The 24,305-nt window shown below is 42.8% G+C and overlaps 1 protein-coding gene across 1 annotated transcript in view; it reads right to left on the bottom strand.

Annotated features, from left to right (window-relative positions):
- Nucleotides 1-23,280, bottom strand: part of mgat4b (alpha-1,3-mannosyl-glycoprotein 4-beta-N-acetylglucosaminyltransferase B) — an 88,984-nt gene extending 65,704 nt beyond the window's left edge. Inside the window, exons 1-5 of the mRNA XM_068043107.1 lie at nucleotides 23,162-23,280; nucleotides 22,965-23,066; nucleotides 21,850-21,963; nucleotides 13,385-13,460; nucleotides 8,832-8,946 (exon numbers count right to left, since the gene is read on the bottom strand). Of these exons, the coding sequence (XP_067899208.1) occupies nucleotides 8,832-8,946; nucleotides 13,385-13,460; nucleotides 21,850-21,963; nucleotides 22,965-23,066; nucleotides 23,162-23,280 (526 nt within the window). The remainder of the gene's footprint in view (nucleotides 1-8,831; nucleotides 8,947-13,384; nucleotides 13,461-21,849; nucleotides 21,964-22,964; nucleotides 23,067-23,161) is intronic.
- Nucleotides 23,281-24,305: the final 1,025 nt, after the last annotated feature.

The following is a 24,305-nucleotide window of genomic DNA, read 5'->3' as shown; positions in this document are numbered from 1 at the left end:
CTTCAATCAAGGACTACAGCAAGCACAGGTAACAGTAACAAGATATTGCCTCAAACTGTTCTACTCATCTTTTTTCTATCCCTATTTTGCATGTTCATATCGCGTGTGCGTGCTAGCGTGAGCATGTCGTTTATCCGTAGGCGTGAACCGTATTAGAGTTTAAGTTTAAGGTTTACTAAATTTCACCTTTCTGCTTTAAACCAAAGAAAGCCTGTTTGCGCTCATTGGAAAGTTGTGAACAAGGACTCACAGAGGGGGAGCTCAAAACACAGTGTGTTTAAAATTAAACCCTGTTACAATTCTTTTTTCTTTTTTTTTTTCTTTTGGGCCTCCTTATCTCGAGAGACAATGGATACGCGCCTGGAGGTGGTCAGTGGTTTGTGAAGCAGCGCCTGGAGTGGCTATAAAGGCCAATTCTGGAGTGACAGGCTCTTCCACAGGTGCTGCAGAGAAATTTGTTTGTTGGGGCTGTTGCACAGTTGGCTCTCCCCTTGCGCCTCTGTCTTTTTTCCTGCCAACTACTAAGTCTCTTCGACTCGCCACAATTTAGCCCTGTCTTTATGGCTGCCCGCCAGCTCTGGCGAATGCTGGCAACTGACTCCCACGACTTGTGATCAATGTCACACGATTTCATGTCGCGTTTGCAGACGTCTTTATAACGGAGACATGGACGGCCGGTGGGTCTGATACCAGTGGCGAGCTCGCTGTACAATGTGTCTTTGGGGATCCTGCCATCTTCCATGCGGCTCACATGGCCAAGCCATCTCAAGCGCCGCTGACTCAGTAGTGTGTATAAGCTGGGGATGTTGGCCGCTTCAAGGACTTCTGTGTTGGAGATATAGTCCTGCCACCTGATGCCAAGTATTCTCCGAAGGCAGCGAAGATGGAATGAATTGAGACGTCGCTCTTGGCTGGCATACGTTGTCCAGGCCTCGCTGCCGTAGAGCAAGGTACTGAGGACACAGGCCTGATACACTCGGACTTTTGTGTTCCGTGTCAGTGCGCCATTTTCCCACACTCTCTTGGCCAGTCTGGACATAGCAGTGGAAGCCTTACCCATGCGCTTGTTGATTTCTGCATCTAGAGACAGGTTACTGGTGATAGTTGAGCCTAGGTAGGTGAACTCTTGAACCACTTCCAGAGCGTGGTCGCCAATATTGATGGATGGAGCATTTCTGACATCCTGCCCCATGATGTTCGTTTTCTTGAGGCTGATGGTTAGGCCAAATTCATTGCAGGCAGACGCAAACCTGTCGATGAGACTCTGCAGGCATTCTTCAGTGTGAGATGTTAAAGCAGCATCGTCAGCAAAGAGGAGTTCTCTGATGAGGACTTTCCGTACTTTGGACTTCGCTCTTAGACGGGCAAGGTTGAACAACCTGCCCCCTGATCTTGTGTGGAGGAAAATTCCTTCTTCAGAGGATTTGAACGCATGTGAAAGCAGCAGGGAGAAGAAAATCCCAAAAAGTGTGGGTGCGAGAACACAGCCCTGTTTCACACCACTCAGGATAGGAAAGGGCTCTGATGAGGAGCCACCATGTTGAATTGTGCCTTTCATATTGTCATGGAATGAGGTGATGATACTTAGTAGCTTTGGTGGACATCCGATCTTTTCTAGTAGTCTGAAGAGACCACGTCTGCTGACGAGGTCAAAGGCTTTGGTGAGATCAATGAAAGCAATGTAGAGGGGCATCTGTTGTTCACGGCATTTCTCCTGTATCTGACGAAGGGAGAACAGCATGTCAATAGTCGATCTCTCTGCACGAAAGCCACACTGTGCCTCAGGGTAGACGCGCTCGGCCAGCTTCTGGAGCCTGTTCAGAGCGACTCGAGCAAAGACTTTCCCCACTATGCTGAGCAGGGAGATTCCACGGTAGTTGTTGCAGTCACCGCGGTCACCTTTGTTTTTATAGAGGGTGATGATGTTGGCATCGCGCATGTCCTGGGGTACTGCTCCCTCGTCCCAGCACAGGCATAAGACTAGGTGAAGCCAGCAAGAGACCCCTAGACACATTGCTCACCTGGAGAAAACAACTACTTATTTATTTAGCGCCTTTAATGTTAAAAAAAGTCCCAAAGCGCTTCACAAAAGCATTATAAATCAAAATATGACATCAAGCCACGTAAGGAGATATTAGGTCAGATGACCAAAAGCTTGGTCAAAGAGGTAGGTTTTAAGGGGAGTCTTAAAGGAGGAAAGTGAGGTGGAGAGGCACAGAGGCTTCGGGAGGCTATTCCAGAGCTTTGGGCCTAGGCAACTGAAGGCACGCCACCGGGGATGCTGAAGAGGCCAGAATTAGAGCAGCGCAGATATCTGAGAGGGTTGTGGTGCTGGAGGAGGTTACAGAGATAGGAAGGCAAGAGGCTGTGGAGGAGCTTGAAAACAAGGATGGGAATTTTAAAATCAAGAAATTGCTAAACCAGGAGCCAATGTAGGTCAGCGAGCACATGGGTGATAGGGGAATGGGACATGGTGTGAGTTAAGACATGGCTGACATGTCTGATTCGAGGGATTCAAACATGGAGTTCTGGGAAAGATGAGCACTGATTTGGAAGGTGCCAGCACTTTCAAGAACTTTGGACAAGAAAGGAAGTTTGTAGATGGGATGGCTGTTTGCAAGAACGGTGGGGCCAAGAGTTTTATTTTTTGAGGCTGGTGGTGATGATGGCAGTTTGAAAGGAGAAAGGGATAACACCGGAAGAGAGAGGACCATTAACAATATCGGCTAACCTGGAGACCAGGAAGGCAAGTTGGGTGGTCAGCAGTTCACAGGGAATAGGTTCAAGGGAGCAGGAGGTGGGTTTCATGGACAAGATGAGCTCAGAGAGGACATGAGGGGAGATAGGAGAGAAACTAGAGAAAGATGCAACTTCTGGGTTAGGGAAGAGGGAGCATTAGTGGAGGTTTGGCCAGGTGGGCTAGTGGAAAGGAGGGACCTAGCACAGGCAGCTAATCAGATGGTCTCGATCTTAGTGACAAAGAAGTCCATGAGCTCCTTGCACTTGTTGTTGGAGGGGACAGGGGAGAGGGGTTTAAGAAGACAGTTTGCAATAGAGAAAAGCTAGAGTTAAATCTTTGCATTTCAGGATGATCCTGGAATAGTGAGCAGTTTTAGCAGACAAGAGCAGGACCTGATGATGTTTTATATGGTCCAGCCGGATCTGGCAGTGGATGACTAAACCAATTCTCTGTCATATCCTTTCAAGTCTGCATCCTTTGGGCATAAGATATTGGAGATGAGGGCTGTACCAGGGTAGGATGACCAGCATGAGAGAGAATAATGGTTTTACTGGGGACAAGGGTCGAAGTGAGAGTGCCATTGAGCAGATCAGTAGCTCCAAAAATATTGTGGCAAACAGAGGGCTAAAGGCTAGCCAGTTGGGATTTTGCAAGTGCAGAAACGAGAGATGTTGGGTTTGTTCTTAAAGGAAAGGAGGTTAAGGGGAGATTTAATAGAAGTCATAGAGCAATTATGGCACAGAACGGGTCTCATCGGCCACAGAGCCCATGTTGGCTCTCTGTAGAGCAATCCAGTCAATGCCATTACTCGACCCTATCCCCGTAGCCCTGCAAGTTTATTTCTTTCAAGTGCTCATCCAATTTTCTCTTGAAATCATGAATCGTCTCTGCTTCCATCACCCGCGCAGGCAGGGAGATCAATATTATGAGGGGTTTTGAAATGAATATGTCTTTCACAACCACAGGATGTCTCAAAGGGTCTTTACAGCCGATGAAGTACTTTTGAAGCGTAGTTACTGTTGTAATGTAGGAAATGTGGCAGCCAATTAGCACACATCAAGCTCCCACAAACAGCAATGTGACAACGACCAGATAAGCTGTTTTTGTGATGTTTATTGAGGATTAAATACAGGCCAGAATACGGGGGATAACTCCCTTACCCTTCTTGAAAATTGTGCCGTTAGATCTTTTACCTCAACCTATGAGGGCAGATGGGGCCTCGGTTTAACATTTCATCTGAAGAGACAGGACCTCTGACTGTGCAATACTGGAGTGCCAGCTTTCTAAAAAAAGTTTTGCATTCAAGTCCTGGAACAGGCCTTGAACCCAAAACCTTTTGGCTCAGAGGCGATAGTGCTACCAACTGAGTCACAGCTGACACTTTGATAGAATACAGAGAGGAATTGTTTCCAGTGGCAGGTGAGTCGGTATCAAGAGGACACAAATTGAAGGTAATTAACAACAGAACTACAGGGAAGGTGAGAAATCTTTCATTATGCTGCGAGTTATGATGACATGGAAGGCACTGCCTGAAAGGGTAGCGGAAGCAGAGCTGATAGTAACTTACAAAAGAGAATTGGATATCTACTTTAAAAAAGGAATAATTTACAGGGCGATGTGGAAAGAGCAGGGAAGTGGGACTCTTTCAAAGAGCTATTCACAGGCATGGTGGGCCAAATAGCTGCCTTCTGTGCTGAATGATTTTGAACACTTCCGCCTCTCGCTTTTTTCAAGCCATTCCTTAAAACCTGCCTCTTTGACCAAGTTTTTGGTCACCTGTTCTGAAAGTTCATGTGGTTTGGTGGCAATTTTGTCTGATTAACGCTGCTGTGAAGTATCTTCGGATGGTTTTCTGTGTTAAAGGTGCTATATAAAGGCAAATTGTTGTTGTTACTCTGGGTGTAGCAACACGTTACAAACAGACAAGGTTCCCAATACGGGCCATGATGCCAATTTGGACACAGCGCACACACATTATATTTAATTTAGATCCTTTACTCCAGAAAACCATTGCCATTATTGCTAGTTGGGCAGATAGCAAGTATATGGGATGAAAAATACAATCAAAAGAAAATGGGATTTAAATCAGAAAGACATGAGCACTCTAGCCTGTAGAACAACTGCACACTAAACAAGAGTGCTACCATTTCTATGATGGATTAATCAGGAATCTGAACAAACAATTATTCAATCATATAATCAATAGATTTTTCAATAACCCAAATATTAAATACGTTCCACACTTTTTATTGACTGTACTTAGGGTAAAACCATTTGGAAAATGTAGAAATGCTTCACAAACACAGTGTAGCATCAAAACAACCTCAACCTGATGTTAAAGGCTTCTCGCTTCTAGTTATTTATCTCATTAACGTAATAGTTTACCAGCTATAAGACATTTAGAATAGTTCAACCAATTCCAGAAATACTGGAGGAACATCAGTGTGGTTCATTTCACAGAAACACAGCTTAATCACCACTTATTCTTTAACTCTTTAGGGACAGTGGCAGCATATCTGCCCAAATACAGGATGAGGACAGGGCTTAGGCGAGCTGATCGCCGAATTTTCTATTTGAAAAGACTTGGCGTGAGTTGGCAAAAAATGGCCTTTATAAAAACAACAGACAACTGAATTTTCTTGTTCAGATATCACAACTAAATGCTCCACCAGCACCCACCCCCCAAGAAACATACTGAACCTTCAGAACTGTCAGGCCACCAGCCTATTCTGCCAATGAGATCATAGCTGCTCTGTATCAGCATATCCTCTAACTGAATGAAAACATCTTCAGCAAGCACCTCAGAACATTCTTCCCTTTTTATTTTAGGTCCCTTATTTTGCCAATTGCAACCATACCACAGCATGCTGAATTTGGCACAGCCTGGCATGGAGAAAAACTGATAATCAGACGGATCTTGAGAGCTAACTGACAAGAACCAAATCTCATTATACCTTCCCGACAGCATTTTCATTTTCAGATTTCCTTAAACAGTGACACTGGAGTAGTCTCAGCAAGGAACCTAGTCAGAGTTTGTGCTAGGATTACGAGCTTCGCCCCATCAGTTGGAACAAAAATATGTTCTGCCAGCATTTTCCATCTATCTAAACACTCACTCTAATCCTCATCCAAAATTATATATATATGTATTTTTTTTTTGAAAGTACTAGTGCCAGACTATAATCAAGTCTACCAGCTTGTGGTTTCCATGGAGAATAGATGGAATCGTAGAATGATATTCCCAAAGGACCGGCAAAAATCCTGGAAGATCTCATAATCCTATGTAATAAAACAAAATTGACTCATTCAACCAACCTAACTGGAACCTGATGGAATTGTGATTCCCAAAACAACCACAAAAACCCAAACAAATTTCAGAAGCCCATGCAATAAACACAGAATTTCACTGCAAAATGACTGTGGAGTTTAATAGCACGAGAAAAAAAGAAAGAATGTGCATCTATATAGTGCCTTTCATGACTTCAGTATGTCCAAAGTGCTTTAGAGCCAATTAAGTAATTTTGAAATGTAGTCACTGTTGTAATGTTTGTCAGCAAATTTGGGCACAGCAAGCTCCCACAAACACCAATGTGAAAATGACCAGATAATCTGCTTCGCTGATGTTGGTTGAGGGATAAATATTGACCAGCAAACTGTACAGCACCAAAGTTTATACTTCCAAACAGCAGAAGTCATATGCAATAGACAGGACTTAGCGATCCTACAACTAACCGATTATATCTAAGCTCTGCATTCCTGCCACATCCAGTCATGAATGGTGGTGGACAATTAAACTAACTGGAGGAGGAGGCTCCACAAATATCCCCATCCTCAATGATGGGGGAGTCCAGCACATCAGTGCAAAAGATAACACGGAAGCATTTGCAACAAATTCAGCCAGAAGTGCAGAGATCTATCTCAGCCTCCTCCCGAGGACCCCAGCATCACAGATGCCAGTCTTCAGTCAATCCAATTCACTCCGCATAATATCAAGAAACGGCTAAAGGCACTGGATACTGCAAAGCCTATGGACCCCGGCAACATTCCAGCAACAGTACTGAAGATTTGTGCTCCAGAACTAGCCACAACCCTAGCCAAGCTGTTCCAGTACAGCTATAACACTGACATCTACCCGGCAATGTGGAAAATTGCCCAGGTGAGTCCAGTCCACAAAAAGCAAGACAAATCCAACCCGGCCAATTACTACCCCATCAGTCTACTCCCGGTCATCAGCAAAGTGATGGAAGGGGTCGTTGACAGTGCTATCAAGCGGCACTTGCTCAGCAGTAACCTGCTCACTGACGCTCAGTTTGGGTTCCACCAGGGCAACTCAGCTCCTGACCTTATTACAGCCTTAATCCAGACTGGAACAAAACAGCTGAACTCCAGGTGGTGAGGTCAGAGTGACTGCCCTTGACATCAAGGCAGCATTTGATCCAATATGGCATCAAGGAGCCCTAGCAAAACTGAAGTCACTGGGAATCAGGGGGAAAACTCTCTGCTGGTTGGAGTCATACCTAGCACAAAGGAAGATGGTTGTGGTTGTTGGAGGTCAATTACCTCAGTCCCAGGACATCACTGCAGGAGTTGATCAGGTAGTGTCCTAGACCCAACCACCTTCACCTGCTTCATCAATGACCTTCTCTCCATCATAAGGTCAGAAGTGAAGATGTTCACTGATGATTGCACAATGTTCAGCACCATTCGCGACTCCTCAGACACTGAAGCAGCCATGTTCAGATCCAGCAAGACCTGGACAAGTAACGGTCATGCCACACAAGTGCCAGGCAATGACCATCTCCAACAAGAGAGAATCTTATCATCTCCCTTTGATGTTCAATGGCATTACCATCATTGAATTACCCACCATCAACATCCTGCAGGTTACCATTGACCAGAGACTGAACTGGACCAGCCACATAAATGCTGTGGCTACAAGAGCAGGTCAGAGGCTGGGAATTCTACGGTGAGTAACTCACCTCCTGACTTCCCAATGCCTGTCCACCATCTACAAGTCAGGAGTGTGATGGAATACTCTCCACTTGCCTGCATGGGTGTAGCTCCAACACTCAAGAAGCTCAACACCATCCAGGACAAAGCAGCTGCTTGATTAGTGCCCCATCAACCATCTTCAACATTCACTCCCTTCACCACTGATGCATAGTGGCAGCAGTGTGTACCATCTACAAGATGCACTGCAGCAATTCACCGAGGCTCCTTCAACAGCACCTTCCAAACCTGCGACCTCAATCACCTTGAAGGACAAGGACAGCAGGTGCATGGGAACACCACCACCTGCAAGTTCCCCTCCAAGCCACACACCATCCTGACTTGGAATTATATCGTCGTTCCTTCACTGTTGCTGGGTGAAAATCCTGGAACTCCCTTCCTAACAGCACTGTTGGTGTACCTACACCCCAAGGACTGCAGCGTTTCAGAACATCCGATGAAAGGTCACAGACCTGAAACGTTAACTCTGCTTTTCTCTCCACAGATGCTGCCAGACCTGCTGCGTATTTCCAGCATTTTCTGTTTTTATTAACAAGATGTGTTTCTTGACATTTATGCTCCAACGTATTCTGATAACACCTCGGCTGGAGAGTTTAGAACTAGGGATCACAGTGCTAAAAGGCTCTGATCTTGAAGACTAAGGAGAAACTTTTTCACTCAGAGGTTTGTGAATCTTTAGAACTCTCCACTCCCGATGGCTGTGGATGCTCAGCAAATGAGTATATTCAAGATTGAGATCAACAGATATTTGGACACAAAGGGAATCAAAGGATATGAGGATAGGGTGGGAAAGCGGAGTATATGTAGAAGTTCAGCCATGATCTTATTGAGTAGCACAGCAAGCTTCAGGGGCCTTATGGACTATTCCTGCTCCCATTTCTTATGCCCCTATGAAAGTTTAACCCAAAGTCTTACTTTTAGTGCTAGGCACCTCCAAGATACAAAATACATTACACGCAGTAGATCAGGCATTGTGTGAAGGCCATGCTCAACTTGGGCTTGTAGGAGGAATAGAAAATTTAGGGAGATGAGACAATCTATTAAATTATTGGTCTTGATACCTAATCCTCCTGATGCTTACCAATAAATCCCAGCTGGGAAAATTCCAGGATCATCCACTCTTCAGATGGCTGCTGCAGTGCAAAATTCTTCATTGTGCTTAAATAGTTGGGTCTCACCACGATATCATCTTCCAACTAAATGTGAAAAGGAAACAGAAACTCATACTTCAGTTAATAACTTTGAATAAACTATGTTGGTTAACAGCTTTTATACGCTGCAGGCTAAAGCAGCAAAACACTGAAGACATTAACAAGATTTCAAAATTTTTTTTTAAACAAATCTGTTGGCTTAGACCAATTGGGCCAAATGTAAAACTATATGTAATTCATTGTGTGTGTGTGTGTGTAATCTGATTTGCTCACAGACTGAAATAAAAACTCAATCATATGTGGTCAAACATTGTATGTTGAACAAGAAGAGCCACTGAGCAGCTGGAAAAATACCATATGGTTTATTAGACTCTTTCTGGTGTTGTTCCCATTGAAAACAAATTAAACTGAAGACGCCGATTATAAACTTGCTTTTTCATACATTGCTTTAGGTGATCACAATGAAGTTTGCAACACAAAAGGGTGCCATTCAGCCCATCATTGTCTGTGCTAGAGCAATTCAAAATGTATCCCACTGGCCCACTCTCTCCATGACCCTGTGTCGTACTCTGCTCCAAATATTTATCAAAATTTCTACTGAAAGACGAGTAGAGGGAACAGTCACTCAGATGAGTTATGGAGGGAGAGGGGTATTTGTTTTTTTTTTAAAAAAGGAAAGATAAGCAAGGTGAGAATGGTTAAAAAAATGGAAATGAGTGGGGGCAGATTTTGTATTTTAAGAAAAGCTACCTATCAGGTGGTCTTCATCTTTCATATTGTCGTAGCAAGAATCAAAGCAAATATTAATATCTAAGTCAGATGTCCAGACCAAAGCTTTCAGTATAACAGTTTGGTGATCTTGTGGAGTATCTGTGAATTTCCTCTGAAGGTTCTTGGTTACCAGCATGTTCTCGAGAAATCTTTTGTAGTTAGAAAGCTTAGGGGGTGATGTTTCTCGGGACTTTACAAAATATTGACGGGAAGAAAAAAAAAAATCAGTTTAAAAATTAAAAAAAAAAATGATAGGGCGAGATGCAGTAAACACAAGAACATAACGTAAGAAGTAGGGGCAGGCCATTCGGCCCCTCAAACCTGCCTCGCCATTCAACAAGATCATGGCTGATCTGCCCCAGACCTCAACTCCTCTTTCATGCCAGCTCCTCGTAACCCTCAACTCCACAATATTTCACAAATCCATCTACCTCCTCTTTAAATACAGTGATTAGCCTCCACAACTCTCTGGGGTAGAGAATTCCAGACATTCACGACCCTCAGAGAAGAAGTGCCTTCGCATCTCAGTTTTAAATGAGTGTCCCCTTATTCTGTAACTTTGTCCCCTAGTTCGAGATTCCCCCACTAATGGAAACATCTTCTCAACATCTACCCTGTCAAGCCCCCTCAGAATCTTGTACATTTCAATAAGATCACCCCTCATTCTTCTAAACTATAATGAATAAAGGCCTAACCTGTTTAGCCGTTCTTGATAAGTCAACTCCTTCATCCCAGGAATCAGCCTAGTGAATCTCTTTTGAACTGCCTCCAATGCCAGTATATCCTTTCTTAAATACGGGGACCAAAACTGTACACAGTACTCACCAACACCTTGTACAGTTGTAACAAGACTTCCCTATTTTTAAACTCCAACCCACTAGCAATAAAGGCTCAAGTTCTATTTGCCTTCTTAATTACTTGCTGCACCTGCATGCTAACCTTTATTGCTTCATGCACAAGAACACCCAGATTCCTCTGTGCTGCACTGTTTTGAAGTCTCTCTCAATTTAAATAGTCTGCCTTTTGATTCTTCCTACCAAAGTGCATGATCTCTCACTTTCCTACATTAAACTCCATCTGCCAAGTTTTTGCCCACACACTCAACCTATCTATATCCCCTTGCAGATTCCTTATGTCCTCATCAGAACATGCCCTCCCAACTATTTTTGTATCAGCAACAGATTTGGATATATTACACTCTGCCCCTCCTCCAAGTCATTAATATAGATAGTAAATAATTGAGGCCCTAGGACTGATCCTTGTGGCACTCCACTAGACACACCTTTCCAACCTGAAAAAAAAGAGTTAACTAATCCTCAATCCATGCTAATACATTACCCCCAATACCGTGAGCTCCTATCTTGTGCAATAATCTTTTATGTGGCACCTTCTGGAAATCCAAATACACTACGTCCAGCGGTTCCCCTTTATCAACTCTACTTGTTGTTATATCCTCAAAGAACTCTAGCAAATTTTTCAAACATGATTTCCCTTTCACAAAACCATGTTGACTCTGTTTGATTGCGTTAAGCTTTTCTAAATGCCCTATTTCTTCCTTAATAATGTACTCTAGCATTTTCCTAACGACCGATGTTAGGCTGACTGGCCTATAGTTTTCTGCTTTTTGTCTCCCTCCCTTCTTAAGCAGGGGCGTCACATTAACGGTTTTCCAATCCGCTGGGACCCTCCCAGAATCCAGTGAGTTCTGGAATATTTCGACCAATGCCTCCACTGTCTCTGCAGCCACTTCCTTTAAAACCCTTGGATGCAGGCCATCAGGTCCTGGCGACCTGTCTGCCTTTAGTCCCATTAGTTTGTCAAATACTTTGTCCCTCGTGATAGAGAATGTTACAAGATCTTTCCTCCCATTAGCTCCTTGCTTATCTGATATTTGTGGGATGTTTATAGTGTCCTCCACCGTGAAGACCAATGTAAAATATTGGTTTAAATTGTCTGCCATTTCCCTGTTCCCCGTTATCAATTCTCCAGTCGCATCCTCCAAGGGTCCCACACTCACTTTAGCTACTCTCTTTTTATATACCTGCAGAAGCTCTTGCTGTTTCTTGCCATTTTACTTTCATAATCAATTTTCTCCCTCTTTATTAGCTTTTCAGTCATCTGCTGCTGGTTCCTAAAAAATTGCCAATCCTCTGTTTTCACAAGTTTTCACCGCTCTGTCTGCCTTAGTTTTTGATTGGATACTCTCCTTGACCGCCTTGTTTAACCACGGGTGGTTCATCCTTCTCATCGAGTCCTTTTTGACTGGGATAAATTTTTGCTGAGCTTTATGAAATATCTGCTTAAATGTCTGCCACTGCTCATCTACTGACCTTCCCCTTAGTCTATTTTCCCAGCCCGCTTTAGACAACTCTTTCGTCATACCTCTGTAATTGCCCTTGTTTAAGTTGAGGACACTGGTTTGAGACCAGAGTTGCTCGCCCTCAAACTGAATTTGAAATTCTACCATGTTGTGATCACTACCCCCTAGAGGATCCTTAACTACAATATCTTTTATTAATCCTACTTCCTTATACATTACTAGATCTAAAATAGCCTGTTCCCGGGTAGGTTTTGCAACATATTGCTCCAAGTATCAATCCCTGATGCACTCTACAAATTCGTCTTCCGTGTTACCTCTGCCAATCTGATTTGTCCAGTCAATATACAGATTAAAAATCACCCATGACAATTGTAGCACCCTTCTTACACACCTTCATTATTGGAGGGTGGTTTGTTTAGAGCATAAACACTGGCCTATTTCTGTGCTGTCAAATTTATGTAAAAATGTTAGGAATATAGACAAAATAAGTCACCAGATAGCTAGCTGCTTCTGTGTGTGAACAAAAAACAAAGCCCAATTTTTCAGCCAGTTCTTCAAACTACAGAAGGATATGACAAAGTTTCTTTCTCAATTCGTTCATGGATGTTGATTCTGGTGGAAATACCAGCATTTATTGTCCATCCCTAATTGTCCTTCAGAAGACAATGCTGAGCTGCCTTTTTGAATACAACTAAGTGGCTTGCTCGGCCATTTCAGAGGGCAGTTAAAAGTCAACCACATTGCTAAAATATCTGCAAATAATACTGGCAAAAGAACCAAATGACTTATGTTAATCAGGAATGCACTGCCTGAAAGGGTGGTGGAAGCAGATTCAACAGTAACATTCAAAAGGAAATTGAATTGGAAAAATCTGCAGAGCTATGGGGTAAAAGCAGGGAACTGGGACTAATTAGAAAGCTCTTTCAAAGAGCTGGCACAGACATGATGGATCGAATGGCCTCCCTTTGTGCTGCATTATTCTATGATTGCTATCACGTTGAAATGTAGGAATGGACTTTTGAAATATTTTGAAAAGATTTTCCTGGCATATACAGAATCACATTCCTAAAATTCTACTATCAGAATCACTAGCACTTGAAGATAATGTTCTTTGTATGTAATACAACATTATGGTCTTGCTAAATGCTTGTCAAAAACAATGTTATGACTTTAACAACTCAGGGCAACGACCTAATTGCTGCCTGAAACTTTTTCAATGCACAAATCAATACTTAATTGACCAAAAGTCTCCTCAGAACTATAAACCAGCTGCGACTTGAGGCTCGAGGACAGTTTCCTGCTTTTCTCTGATCAATACAAATTATTGTCCAACTACAAGAGCTTTCTCTAAAGCAGGAGTTACATACAATGAGTGAGTACAAGCTCCCTTACCTGTACATAATAGGTGCCCTTCAATTGAGCGTACATCATTAAAAAGCAATAATCCAGGTTTTGCTTTGTTCTCCATCTGAAATGAAAAGAATAAATTCATGTCTTTCTCTTCATACTGAGATATGCATTCTCTCTTCTGGTGATCCCGACCTAGAGTAACTGAGTGAGACTACGGATTTCAATAGCAGAGAATGGTTTTGAAATATTTTGCAAAAAGCTATCCAATAGCTACTGCACAATTCCATTCATGTCTGCTTCGTTAACGAAGCAACTCAATTACAATAACACTCATTTACACAGCTTGGTCAACAACACTTAGCAGAGGTGTAATCGGACAAAAACTGACGCTGTGGGTTAATTCACACCATGCAGTCTCGAAGTACAGACCCACTCTGGCTCCACAGTTGGGTCCCCAAGGACCAATCCACTTTGCATGACATCAAGGCTTGGGCTGACATCTGGCAGGTAACATTTATACCATACGCAAGTGCCAAGTAATGATAATTTTGAATGACAAAAAACAGCTCTTTCTGGACCTTCATTTTTGACAAGTCTTCTTGACCAGCACCATTTTTGAGGCGTTAGAAAAAGCTGCTTAAACCTTCTGCCAGGTTACTTCTCATCCCAAGTCTTTTCACAGCAGCAATTAAACAAAATTTGACATTGAAATCACATAAGGCGATATTAGTACAGGTGACTAAAAGCTTGTTCAAAGATATGGATTTTAAGGTCCATCTTAAAGGTGGAGAAAGGGGTAGAGAGGTTTGGGAAGGAATTCCAGAGCCTGGGCTGAAGTCATGGCTGCCAAAGGTGCAGCAATGAAAACTTGGGATGATAAAAAGAGGTCAGAAGTGGAGGAGTGCAGAGCTCTCGGAGGGTTCTAGGGTCGGAGGAGGTTACAGAGATTGTCGGGGTTGGGGGGACAGGGCGACAAGACCATGGAGTGATTTGATTACAATGATGAGAAGTACAGCACACCAAATTCTAATTCAAGAAAGGAAAATGCAATGAATACTTGTGCTAGCAGTATCCCATTGGAGACTGTGAAGGTGGCAACTATCAATACCTTCATGATTTGGATGTAATTATTATACTGACCTCATTAGAACAATGGCAATTACATCTGACAGTCTGCCCAGTGCAAAATCACCTCCTCCTGGTTTGTTTCTTTCCTGACTTAGAACAATCAGTTTTTAAGAGAAAGACCTCATAGTTGTGGATCTCAGTGACAAAGCCTGGTCTTGAGTATAAAACAGTTTTAATCATAAACAAAATTAAATAAAGGTCATAAATTTGTTAGCTAAACTAAAATAATTCTGTAAGACCATGTTTGGACGTAGGGTCAGGAATACATATACTTTTAGGAAAAATGAAACAGGAGTAGACCATTTAGCCCCTTGGGCCCAACACGTCATTCAATGAGATCTTGGCTGATCTGTAACCTAACTCAATATACCTGCCTTTGCCCCATATCCCTCAATATCTTCAGTTAACAAAAATCTATCAATCTCAAATTGAAAAGTAACAACTGATCAACAACAGCTGTCAAAGAGTGTTCCAAATTTCTACCACCTTTTGCATGTAGAAGTATTTCCTGATTTCACTCCTGAAAGGACTGGCCCTAAATGTTAGGCTATGTCGCCTAGTCCTAGACTCCCCAACCAGAAAAAATAGATTCGATCTACACTATTTGTTCCCCTTAATATCTTGAAACCTTTGATCAAATCACTCCTTAACTTTCTAATTTCCAGGGAATACCACCCTAGTTTGTGTAATCTTGCAAGTAATTTAACCCTTGGAATCTAGGTTTCAGGATGTTGAGAGTAGTGAGGTCAGGGATATGGTTACAAGGACGCAAGAGGGCACTGGCAAGCAAGAACCTGGTTTAAAGTGTGTCTACTTCAAGGCCAGGAGCATCCGGAATAAGGTGGGTGAGCTTGCAGCATGGGTTGGTACCTGGGATCTCGATGTAGTGGCCATTTCGGAGACATGGGTAGAGCAGGGGCAGGAATGGATGTTACAGGTTCCGGGATTTAGATGTTTCAGTAAGAACAGAGAAGATGGTAAAAGAGGGGGGGGGTGTGGCATTGTTAATCAAGGAAAGTATTACAGCGGCAGAAAGGACGTTTGAGGACTCGTCTACTGAGGTAGTATGGGCCGAGGTTAGAAACAGGAGAGGTGAGGTTACCCTGTTGGGAGTCTTTCATAGACCTCCGAATAGTTCCAGAGATGTAGAGGAAAGGATAGCGAAGATGATTCTCGACAGGGGCGAGAGTAACAGGGTAGTTGTTATGGGGGACTTTAACTTTCCAAATATCGACTGGAAATACTATAGTTCGAGTACTTTAGATGGGTCAGTTTTTGTCCAGTGTGTGCAAGAGGGTTTTCTGACACAGTATGTAGACAGGCCAACCAGGGGCGATGCCATATTGGATTTGGTACTGGGAAATGAACCCAGCCAGGCATTAGATTTAGATGTAGGTGAGCACTTTGGTGATAGTGATCACAATTCGGTTAGGTTTACCTTAGCGATGGGCAGGGACAGGTATATACCGCAGGGCAAAAATTATAGCTGGGGGAAAGGAAATTATGATGCGATTAGGCAAGATTTAGGATGCGTAGGATAGGGAAGGAAACTGCAGGGGATGGGAACAATCGAAATGTGGAGCTTATTCAAGGAGCAGCTACTGCGTGTCCTTGATAAGTATGTACCTGTGAGGCAGGGAGGAAGTTGTCGAGCGAGGGAGCCGTGGTTTACTAAAGAAGTTGAAGCGCTTGTCAAGAGGAAGAAGGCGGCTTATGTTAGGATGAGACGTGAAGGCTCAGTTAGGGCGCTTGAGAGTTACAAGCTAGCCAGGAAGGATCTAAAGGGAGAGCTAAGAAGAGCAAGGAGAGGACACGAGAAGTCATTGGCGGATAGGATCAGGGAAAACCCTAAGGCTTTCTATAGGTATATCAGGAATAAAAGAATGACTAGAGTTAGATTAGGGCCAATCAAGGATAGTAGTGGGAAGTTGTGTGTGGAATCATAGGAGATAGGGGAAGCGTTAAATGAATATTTTGCGTCAGTATTTACAGTAGAGAAAGAAAATGTTGTTGAGGAGAATACTGAGATTCAGGCTACTAGGCTAGATGGGATTGAGGTTCACAAGGAGGAGGTGTTATCAATTTTGGAAAGTGTGAAAATAGACAAGTCCCCTGGGCCAGATGGGATTTATCCTAGGATTCTCTGGGAAGCTAGGGAGGAGATTGCAGAGCCTTTGTTCTTGATCTTTATGTCGTCATTGTCGACAGGAATAGTGCCGGAAGACTGGAGGATAGCAAATGTTGTCCCCTTGTTCAAGAAGGGGAGTAGAGACAGCCCTGGTAATTATAGACCTGTGAGCCTTACTTCGGTTGTGGGTAAAATGTTGGAAAAGGTTATAAGAGACAGGATTTATAATCATCTTGAAAAGAATAAGTTCATTAGAGATAGTCAGCATGGTTTTGTGACGGGTAGGTCGTGCCTCACAAACCTTATTGAGTTTTTCGAGAAGGTGACCAAACAGGTGGATGAGGGTAAAGCAGTGGATGTGGTGTATATGGATTTCAGTAAGGCGTTTGATAAGGTTCCCCACGGTAGGCTATTGCAGAAAATACGGAAGTATGGGGTTGAAGGTGATTTAGAGCTTTGGATCAGAAATTGGCTAGCTGAAAGAAGACAGAGGGTGGTGGTTGATGGCAAATGTTCATCCTGGAGTTTAGTTACTAGTGGTGTACCGCAAGGATCTGTTTTGGGGCCACTGCTGTTTGTCATTTTTATAAGTGACCTGGAAGAGGGTGTAGAAGGGTGGGTTAGTAAATTTGCGGATGACACTAAGGTCGGTGGAGTTGTGGATAGTGCCGAAGGATGTTGTAGGGTACAGAGGGACATAGATAGGCTGCAGAGCTGGGCTGAGAGATGGCAAATGGAGTTTAATGCGGAAAAGTGTGAGGTGATTCACTTTGGAAGGAGTAACAGGAATGCAGAGTACTGGGCTAATGGGAAGATTCTTGGTAGTGTAGATGAACAGAGAGATCTTGGTGTCCAGGTGCATAAATCCCTGAAGGTTGCTACCCAGGTTAATAGGGCTGTTAAGAAGGCATATGGTGTGTTGGCTTTTATTAGTAGGGGGATCGAGTTTCGGAGCCACGAGGTCATGCTGCAGCTGTACAAAACTCTGGTGAGACCGCACCTGGAGTATTGCGTGCAGTTCTGGTCACCGCATTATAGGAAGGATGTGGAAGCTATGGAAAGGGTGCAGAGGAGATTTACTAGGATGTTGCCTGGTATGGAGGGAAGGTCTTACGAGGAAAGGCTGAGGGACTTGAGGTTGTTTTCGTTGGAGAGAAGGAGGAGGAGAGGTGACTTAATAGAGACATACAAGATAATCAGAGGGTTAGATAGGGTGGATAGTGAGCGTCTTTTTCCTCGGATGGTGATGGCAAACACGAGGGGACATAGCTTCAAGTTGAGGGGTGATAGATATAGGACAGATGTTAAAGGTAGTTTCTTTACTCAGAGTAGTAAGGGCGTGGAACGCCCTGCCTGCAGCAGTAGTAGATTCGCCAACTTTAAGGGCATTTAAGTGGTCATTGGATAGACATATGGATGAAAATGGAATAGTGTAGGTCAGATGGTTTCACAGGTCGGCGCAACATCGAGGGCCGAAGGGCCTGTACTGCGCTGTAATGTTCTAATTCTAATTCTGGTAAATCTACACTGCACTCCCTCCAAGGTCTTTCTAAGGTATAGTGCCCCAAACTGAAGACAAGACTCCAGATGTGGTCTAACTAAGATTTTGTATAGCTGTAGCATAACTTCTACCCACTTGTACTCTAACCCTCCAGATATAAAGCCCAGCAGACCATTCGATCCACTTCACGCTTAAGGGGAGCGCGAATGTGACTGATACTAATGATGGAGTAGAGAACTGACAATAGCCAAAGGATGCAGGAGGGGAAAGCATCGCAGCATTCAGTCAAGATCTCGGAAAGACAGACCAGCTCCTGTGCTCCGTTTCCCTTCTATTGAATGGACTGTTTCCAATGTTACACGGGTAAATGCTCTATCACAGAGGTGCTAAGCCATAGAATACTTGGCTGAACCCAGCTGAGTGACAGTACAGGTCACAATTGGACATGGGGAAGTAAAAGAAAATGCTGGCCAAGATCCACGTTCTTGATTGCTAGCTAGTGATGCGCTGCTGGAAAGTGTGCCAAACTGGTACCTTTGCATGACTTGCATGCAATGACTAGGCTTGTATTATTTTGAATATAGAAGATTAAAGGGGTGATCTAATTGAGATGATTAAGATGATTAAAGGAGTTGATAATTTTTCTTTCTCGAACCTATTTCACCTGGTGGGGAGTGAAGAACAAGGGGCCACAACCTTAAAATTAGAGCTAGGCCTTTCAGAGGTGATGTCAGGAAGCACTTCTTCACACAAGTAGAAATCTGGAATCCTCATCCCCAAAAAGCTGCTGAGGCAGAGGATGGCAAAGGGGGGGGGGCGGGATGGGTCAATTGAAAACTGAGATTGATAGATTTTTGTTAGGCAAGGGTATTATTAAAGGGTTAGTGGAGTTAAGATACAGATCAGTCATGATCTAATTAAATGGCAGAACAGGCTCGAGGGGCCGACTGGCATTCGCCTGTTCCTGTCATATACAAGTCTACACACAAAGGCCAATGGGATGAAGTAACTAAGGGCTGCCAGCACACGTGGGAATTTTTCCCAGCATGAGTCAACATACAAAGGAAAGGAGGGGAGAAAAGAATGAAGAATGTTTTTTCTTTGGACAATAAACATTTCTCTTTACAATACCAAAGCTACAAGGCACAAGTTAACGGCAACCTCTCAAACCTGAAAGGCAGAAACCATTATTAAATGAGCTGAATGCTTTTTCAATGCACGATGAATCCTGCAAGAGAAAAATACTGCCAATTTCGAGACTGAAGAGCCAATTCTACAAGTGCATTTAATATGGGGAAGATGGTGGCCTAGAGGTAATGTCACTGGACTATTCATCCAGAGTCCCAGGCACAAAACAGGGATTTAAATCCCATCATGGCAGCTGGTGGAATTTATTTTTAATTAATTTTTTTAAAATCTGGAATTGAAAGCTAATCTCAGTAATGGTGCCATAAAACTATCATTGATTGCTGTAAAAAACACAATTGGTTCATTAATGTCCTTTAGGGAAGGAAATCTATCTGTCATCCTTACCTGGACTGGCCTGCATGTGACTCCAGACCCACAGCAACGTGGCTGACTCTAACTGCCCTCTGAAATGGCTTAGCTGTACCAAACCACTACAGAAAAGTCACACCAGATGGATTACAGCGGTTCAAGAAGGCAGCTCACCACAAACTTATCAAGGGCAATTAGGGATGTGCAACAAATGCTGGCCTTGCCAGCGACACCCACAGCCTATGAAAGAATATAGAAAAAAAATTTCTCTGAAGACTATCAGGCATCCTGTCAGAAAAACGCCAAAGACAAGTTTGATAAACTTAAAGTGTAACATTAGGGATAGGAGAAACGTTTTGAAGTTTATCCAGGCTGAAGACTATTTTCTTTTACTTCAAAGAATAATGGCCCACTGAAGACCATGCTACTACTTTCAAAATAGAGTTGAAGACATGTCTCAGGAGTGTAATCAATCTGTTTGGCTCAAGTCAGCCATAGCTCAGGGGTAGCACTCCTGCCTCTTGAGTTAGAAGGTCATGTGTTCAAGCTCCAGTCCAGAGATTTGAGCCTTAATCCAGGCTAACACTCCCAGTGCATTATTGAGGGAGTGCTGCACCGTCATAGGTTCAGTCATTTAGATGAGATGTTAAAATGAGGCCCAATTTGCCCTTCCAGATGGACAAAGATGATCATATGGCACTATTTCAAAGAAAAGCAGGGAATTTTGCACAACGAAAATTTATCCATCAACCAACACCATCAGAAACAGATTAACTGGCGAAGGATTCGTGGACCCTTTATACCTGTTTTAAAGAAAACTAAAAGGATGGGCTAGAAACCTTGGGTTGCTCAAAGGGTAGAATTTGCTTCAAATGTATAAACAAAGGATAGAATACCGAACTGTTACTGTGTAGAAAGCCTGCTAGGGAGGTTGGCCAAGTTCAAAAGGTATTGCTGCAGATATTTTGAAGACTAACTGAGAAAGTTTTGTGGAGATAAGGGGCGAGGTTAAAAATGAGACAGCTGGGGAGCTAGGCCTTAAAAACGGTGGGAAACTTTTACAGAGAATGGAAAATTACTGGAATCCAGTTTTTGCACCAACAATGTACAAGATCAGCAACTGTCGTAAATTTGAGGTGACATTTCAGAAAACTGGCCAGAACACAAAGAATAATGCCTGGGGCTCTTTTCTCTAGAAAAATAAAAGATTGAAGGGTGCCTAATAGAGGTCTTCAAGTTTAAGAAAGGGTTTGATAGGGTGGAAATAAAGATGTTGTTTCCAGCTATGGGTTAGAGCAGAACTAGGGCCATAAATGTAATAGGGAATTCAGGAGAAACTTCTTTATCCAGAGAGTGGCGAGCATGTGGAATTTGCTCTACCACAGAAAATAGTTGAGGCCAACAGCATAGATACATTTAAGGGGAGGTAGATAAGCACATGTGGGAGAAAGGAATAGAAGGTCATGTTGATAGGATTAGATGAAAGGCAGTGGGAGGAGGCTCATATGGAGCAGAAACACTGGCATTGACCAGTTCCACAGAATGGTCTGTTTCTGTGCTGCAAATACTTTGTATTATCACTGGAGCATTAACCTCTCAGTCTTCTACAGCAGAAGGGTTTGACCATTCTGAACCTTGAGTTGCATTGCTGACTTCAAAATTGTATCTATCTCTATCAATAAACCTCTTGTGTTTTAACATTCAATAGTTTAAAGCCTTGGTTGATCTTGCCTCTGACTACCCTAAACAGTAACAATAGAGAGTTAAAAGAAAACCCTACACTGGTCATTTATCTTTTTTTGAAGGACCCTGTGGTGCACAAATTGGCTGTGTCTTTTCAAATAAACACTGGCTGCACTTCATAAAAATTCATTGGCCATGAAGTACTTTGGGACATCCTGAGCACATGAATGCACGCTATAAACAAGAGTTATTTTTCTTTCCTGCATTCGGTCAGTGCTCCAAAAGTCAAACCAATGCTAGACACCAATTACTAGCTAAAGCAAATTTTCTACTGTGGGAGTTAGAATGGCTTTGGCTCACATTGGGACTCTTCATCCCGTAAGGATTTCAAAATTAATTAGCCAAACATAACTAAGGAGTGGAATTTGAACATCATCCAATGGTTTCAGATATAAATCAATTGTATTGCCTTATTAAAAACTTATGCCATTAGATCTTTCTCCCAATTGTGTACTCAAGTGTACAGTAGTTGGCAGCACAAACTCATTCATTGGGTTTAGCTGGATTTACCTGACCCGCTCTTTGGGATCACCGAAGGTTTCTTTCAGATGGGAGAAATCAGGGTAGTAGTTCACTGAGGGAGCGATGACTTCAAGCAGACCTGACTGAATTTCATTTGGAAATCTGTGGAGAAAAAGAAATAAAAACAGAACTTGAGTATTGCTGAAAATAGAGACATGTTGTCGAAGCTTTTCGTCTTGCACTCATCAGGATAATCCGCAAGAATACCAATGTAAGGTAAAGCAGCAACTTTATACTGTATGAGAATTTAAACCAGGCAGCTTGACTCTGATTAGTCGAAGCATTGCAACAGCAACACGTGTGGTGTTCACCACTAACGGGATGCTGCTGTAAAGCCAAAGAGATGTCCTGCCTATCACACAAATAAGTAATGTTATATATGAATTTCAATGCCAGTGTGATGCTAGGTATATGTACGTTACAAAGACTGGCAGATCGCATCAAACAACATGTCCCTTCCGCTTTTCGCAATGGGTAAGGTACAAGCTGTACCCAACTAGCCCATGCTTGCAAAACTCAAAACAGTGTCCAACATTAGATATGATTCCGCGATTGGACAACATTTGCTACATAATCCTCAGTGTGCTAAGAATTACACTGACAACTAATTTAAGATTGTCAGTAGGACTCGCAGTGTGGCACATTTGCATGTACTGGAAGCTACATATATTAATACACAGGACCTTGTTCTTTGCAGACAGAAAGAACATTTTTAAAATTATTTCATCAGATCTGAGTGTCGAAGTGCTGTTAGGAAGACAGTTACAGGTTTTTGACCCACTGACAGGGAAGGATAGAGTTCCAAGGCAGTATGGTGTGTGGCTTGGAGGGGAACCTGCAGATGCCTGATGCCCTTGTCCTTCAAGGTGGTAGAAGTTAAGAGTTTGGAAGGTGCTGCCAAAAGAGGCTTGGCGAGTTGCTGCAATGCATCTTGTCGATGGCACACACTGTTGCCACTGTGTGCCGGTAGTGGAGGGAGTGAATGTTTAAGGTGATGGATGGGGTGCCAATCAAGTGGGCTGCTTTGTCCTGGATGATGTTGAGCTTCCTGAGTGTTGTTGGAGCTGCACTCATCCAGGCAAGTGGAGTGTATTCTATCGCACTCTTGATTTGTGCCTTGTTGACTTTGTAGAGTCAGGAGGTGAGTTACTCGCCACAGAATACTCAGCCTCGGGTTGTACAAACAAATCTTATGTAAAGAGTAACTGTTTTGAAATACAATACAGGCATTCTGATTAACTGTATGTGTCTCTGCTTCTCTCTTGCTGACACTGTCAAGTTAAAAAAAATCTGTTGATACCTCAAAAATTTCAAAACAGCTCCCGATATGGTCTTGGATTCACGATCACCAGTCTCTGTTTTAAGTCGATGTCGTGTCCCTTCGGACCAAGAGTTTGCCCTTGCTGACGAATGTTTCATCATACAATAGGATGATGCATGGATTCTAATAAATGTTATATGAGCTAGATATTGTGCCTTCACACCTTATACAGATGAACTTTCCCAACCATCAGAAAGGTGGACTGATCAACAATCCAGTGAAAGGAGGCCAAACAGATTTATTTTTACAATTGTTAAATGACAAAGCAGAGTAACATTTATATTAAGTACAGCAAGTATCCCGCCTCAATGGAAGATGAGACGTTAAAACAAAGCCCTATCTTCCCTCTCAAATGAACATAAAAGATCCCATTGCACTATTTGGAAGAGCCGAGAGCTCTTCCAGGTGTCAATATTTATCCTTCAACCAGCATCATGAAGAACAGATGGGCATCATCACATTGTTGTTTGCGAGAGCTTGCAGTGTGTAAATTGGCTGCTGTGTTTCTCTACATTAGAACAGTGATCACACTTCTAGAAGTACTTATTGGCAGTAAAGTGCTTTTGCACATCCTGAGGCCGTACAAGGTACTTTACGTTGGTGCTTATGTAGTGTTACGACTGAGATGGGAGGAGTGCACTGTCTTTTCTAGTTCCACTTCTCCAAAGGTCACAACATATATTTAAATGTTTATCCGGTTACCACTGCAGCCAATCATATACTCCATTTTTTAAATCCCAGAATAAAATACACCAATCAGGTTTCTTTAATAAACAACAAAATTATCAGATCAAACAAGACTTATGCAGTAACGAAGCAAAGCATTAATACACAGATTGAAATATGAAAGTTCTCTTTTTAAATTCCCCATACACAAACTCACACACACTGGAAAAAAATACAGAAATTCTCTCTGCAGAGGTTTGTTACAAAAAAAAGCTTTGGCCTAATACTTGCTAATTCTTGAAGACAAAAAAAAGAATTGGAAAGATGTCAGTTGTCCATTTTTTGGTCTGGCGTCCCAAATGCACAGAGACGGTGTCACTGGGATCTTGCGAAAGCAGTTCTTTTCAGGCGAAGCTGAGGATCAGTTTGGCAGGCTTTCCAAGAGAAATGTGGCATC

Source organism: Heterodontus francisci, chromosome 12 (assembly GCF_036365525.1).
Source record: "Heterodontus francisci isolate sHetFra1 chromosome 12, sHetFra1.hap1, whole genome shotgun sequence".
Classification (NCBI taxonomy): domain Eukaryota; kingdom Metazoa; phylum Chordata; class Chondrichthyes; order Heterodontiformes; family Heterodontidae; genus Heterodontus; species Heterodontus francisci.
This window is presented reverse-complemented; position numbering and strand designations above follow the sequence as displayed.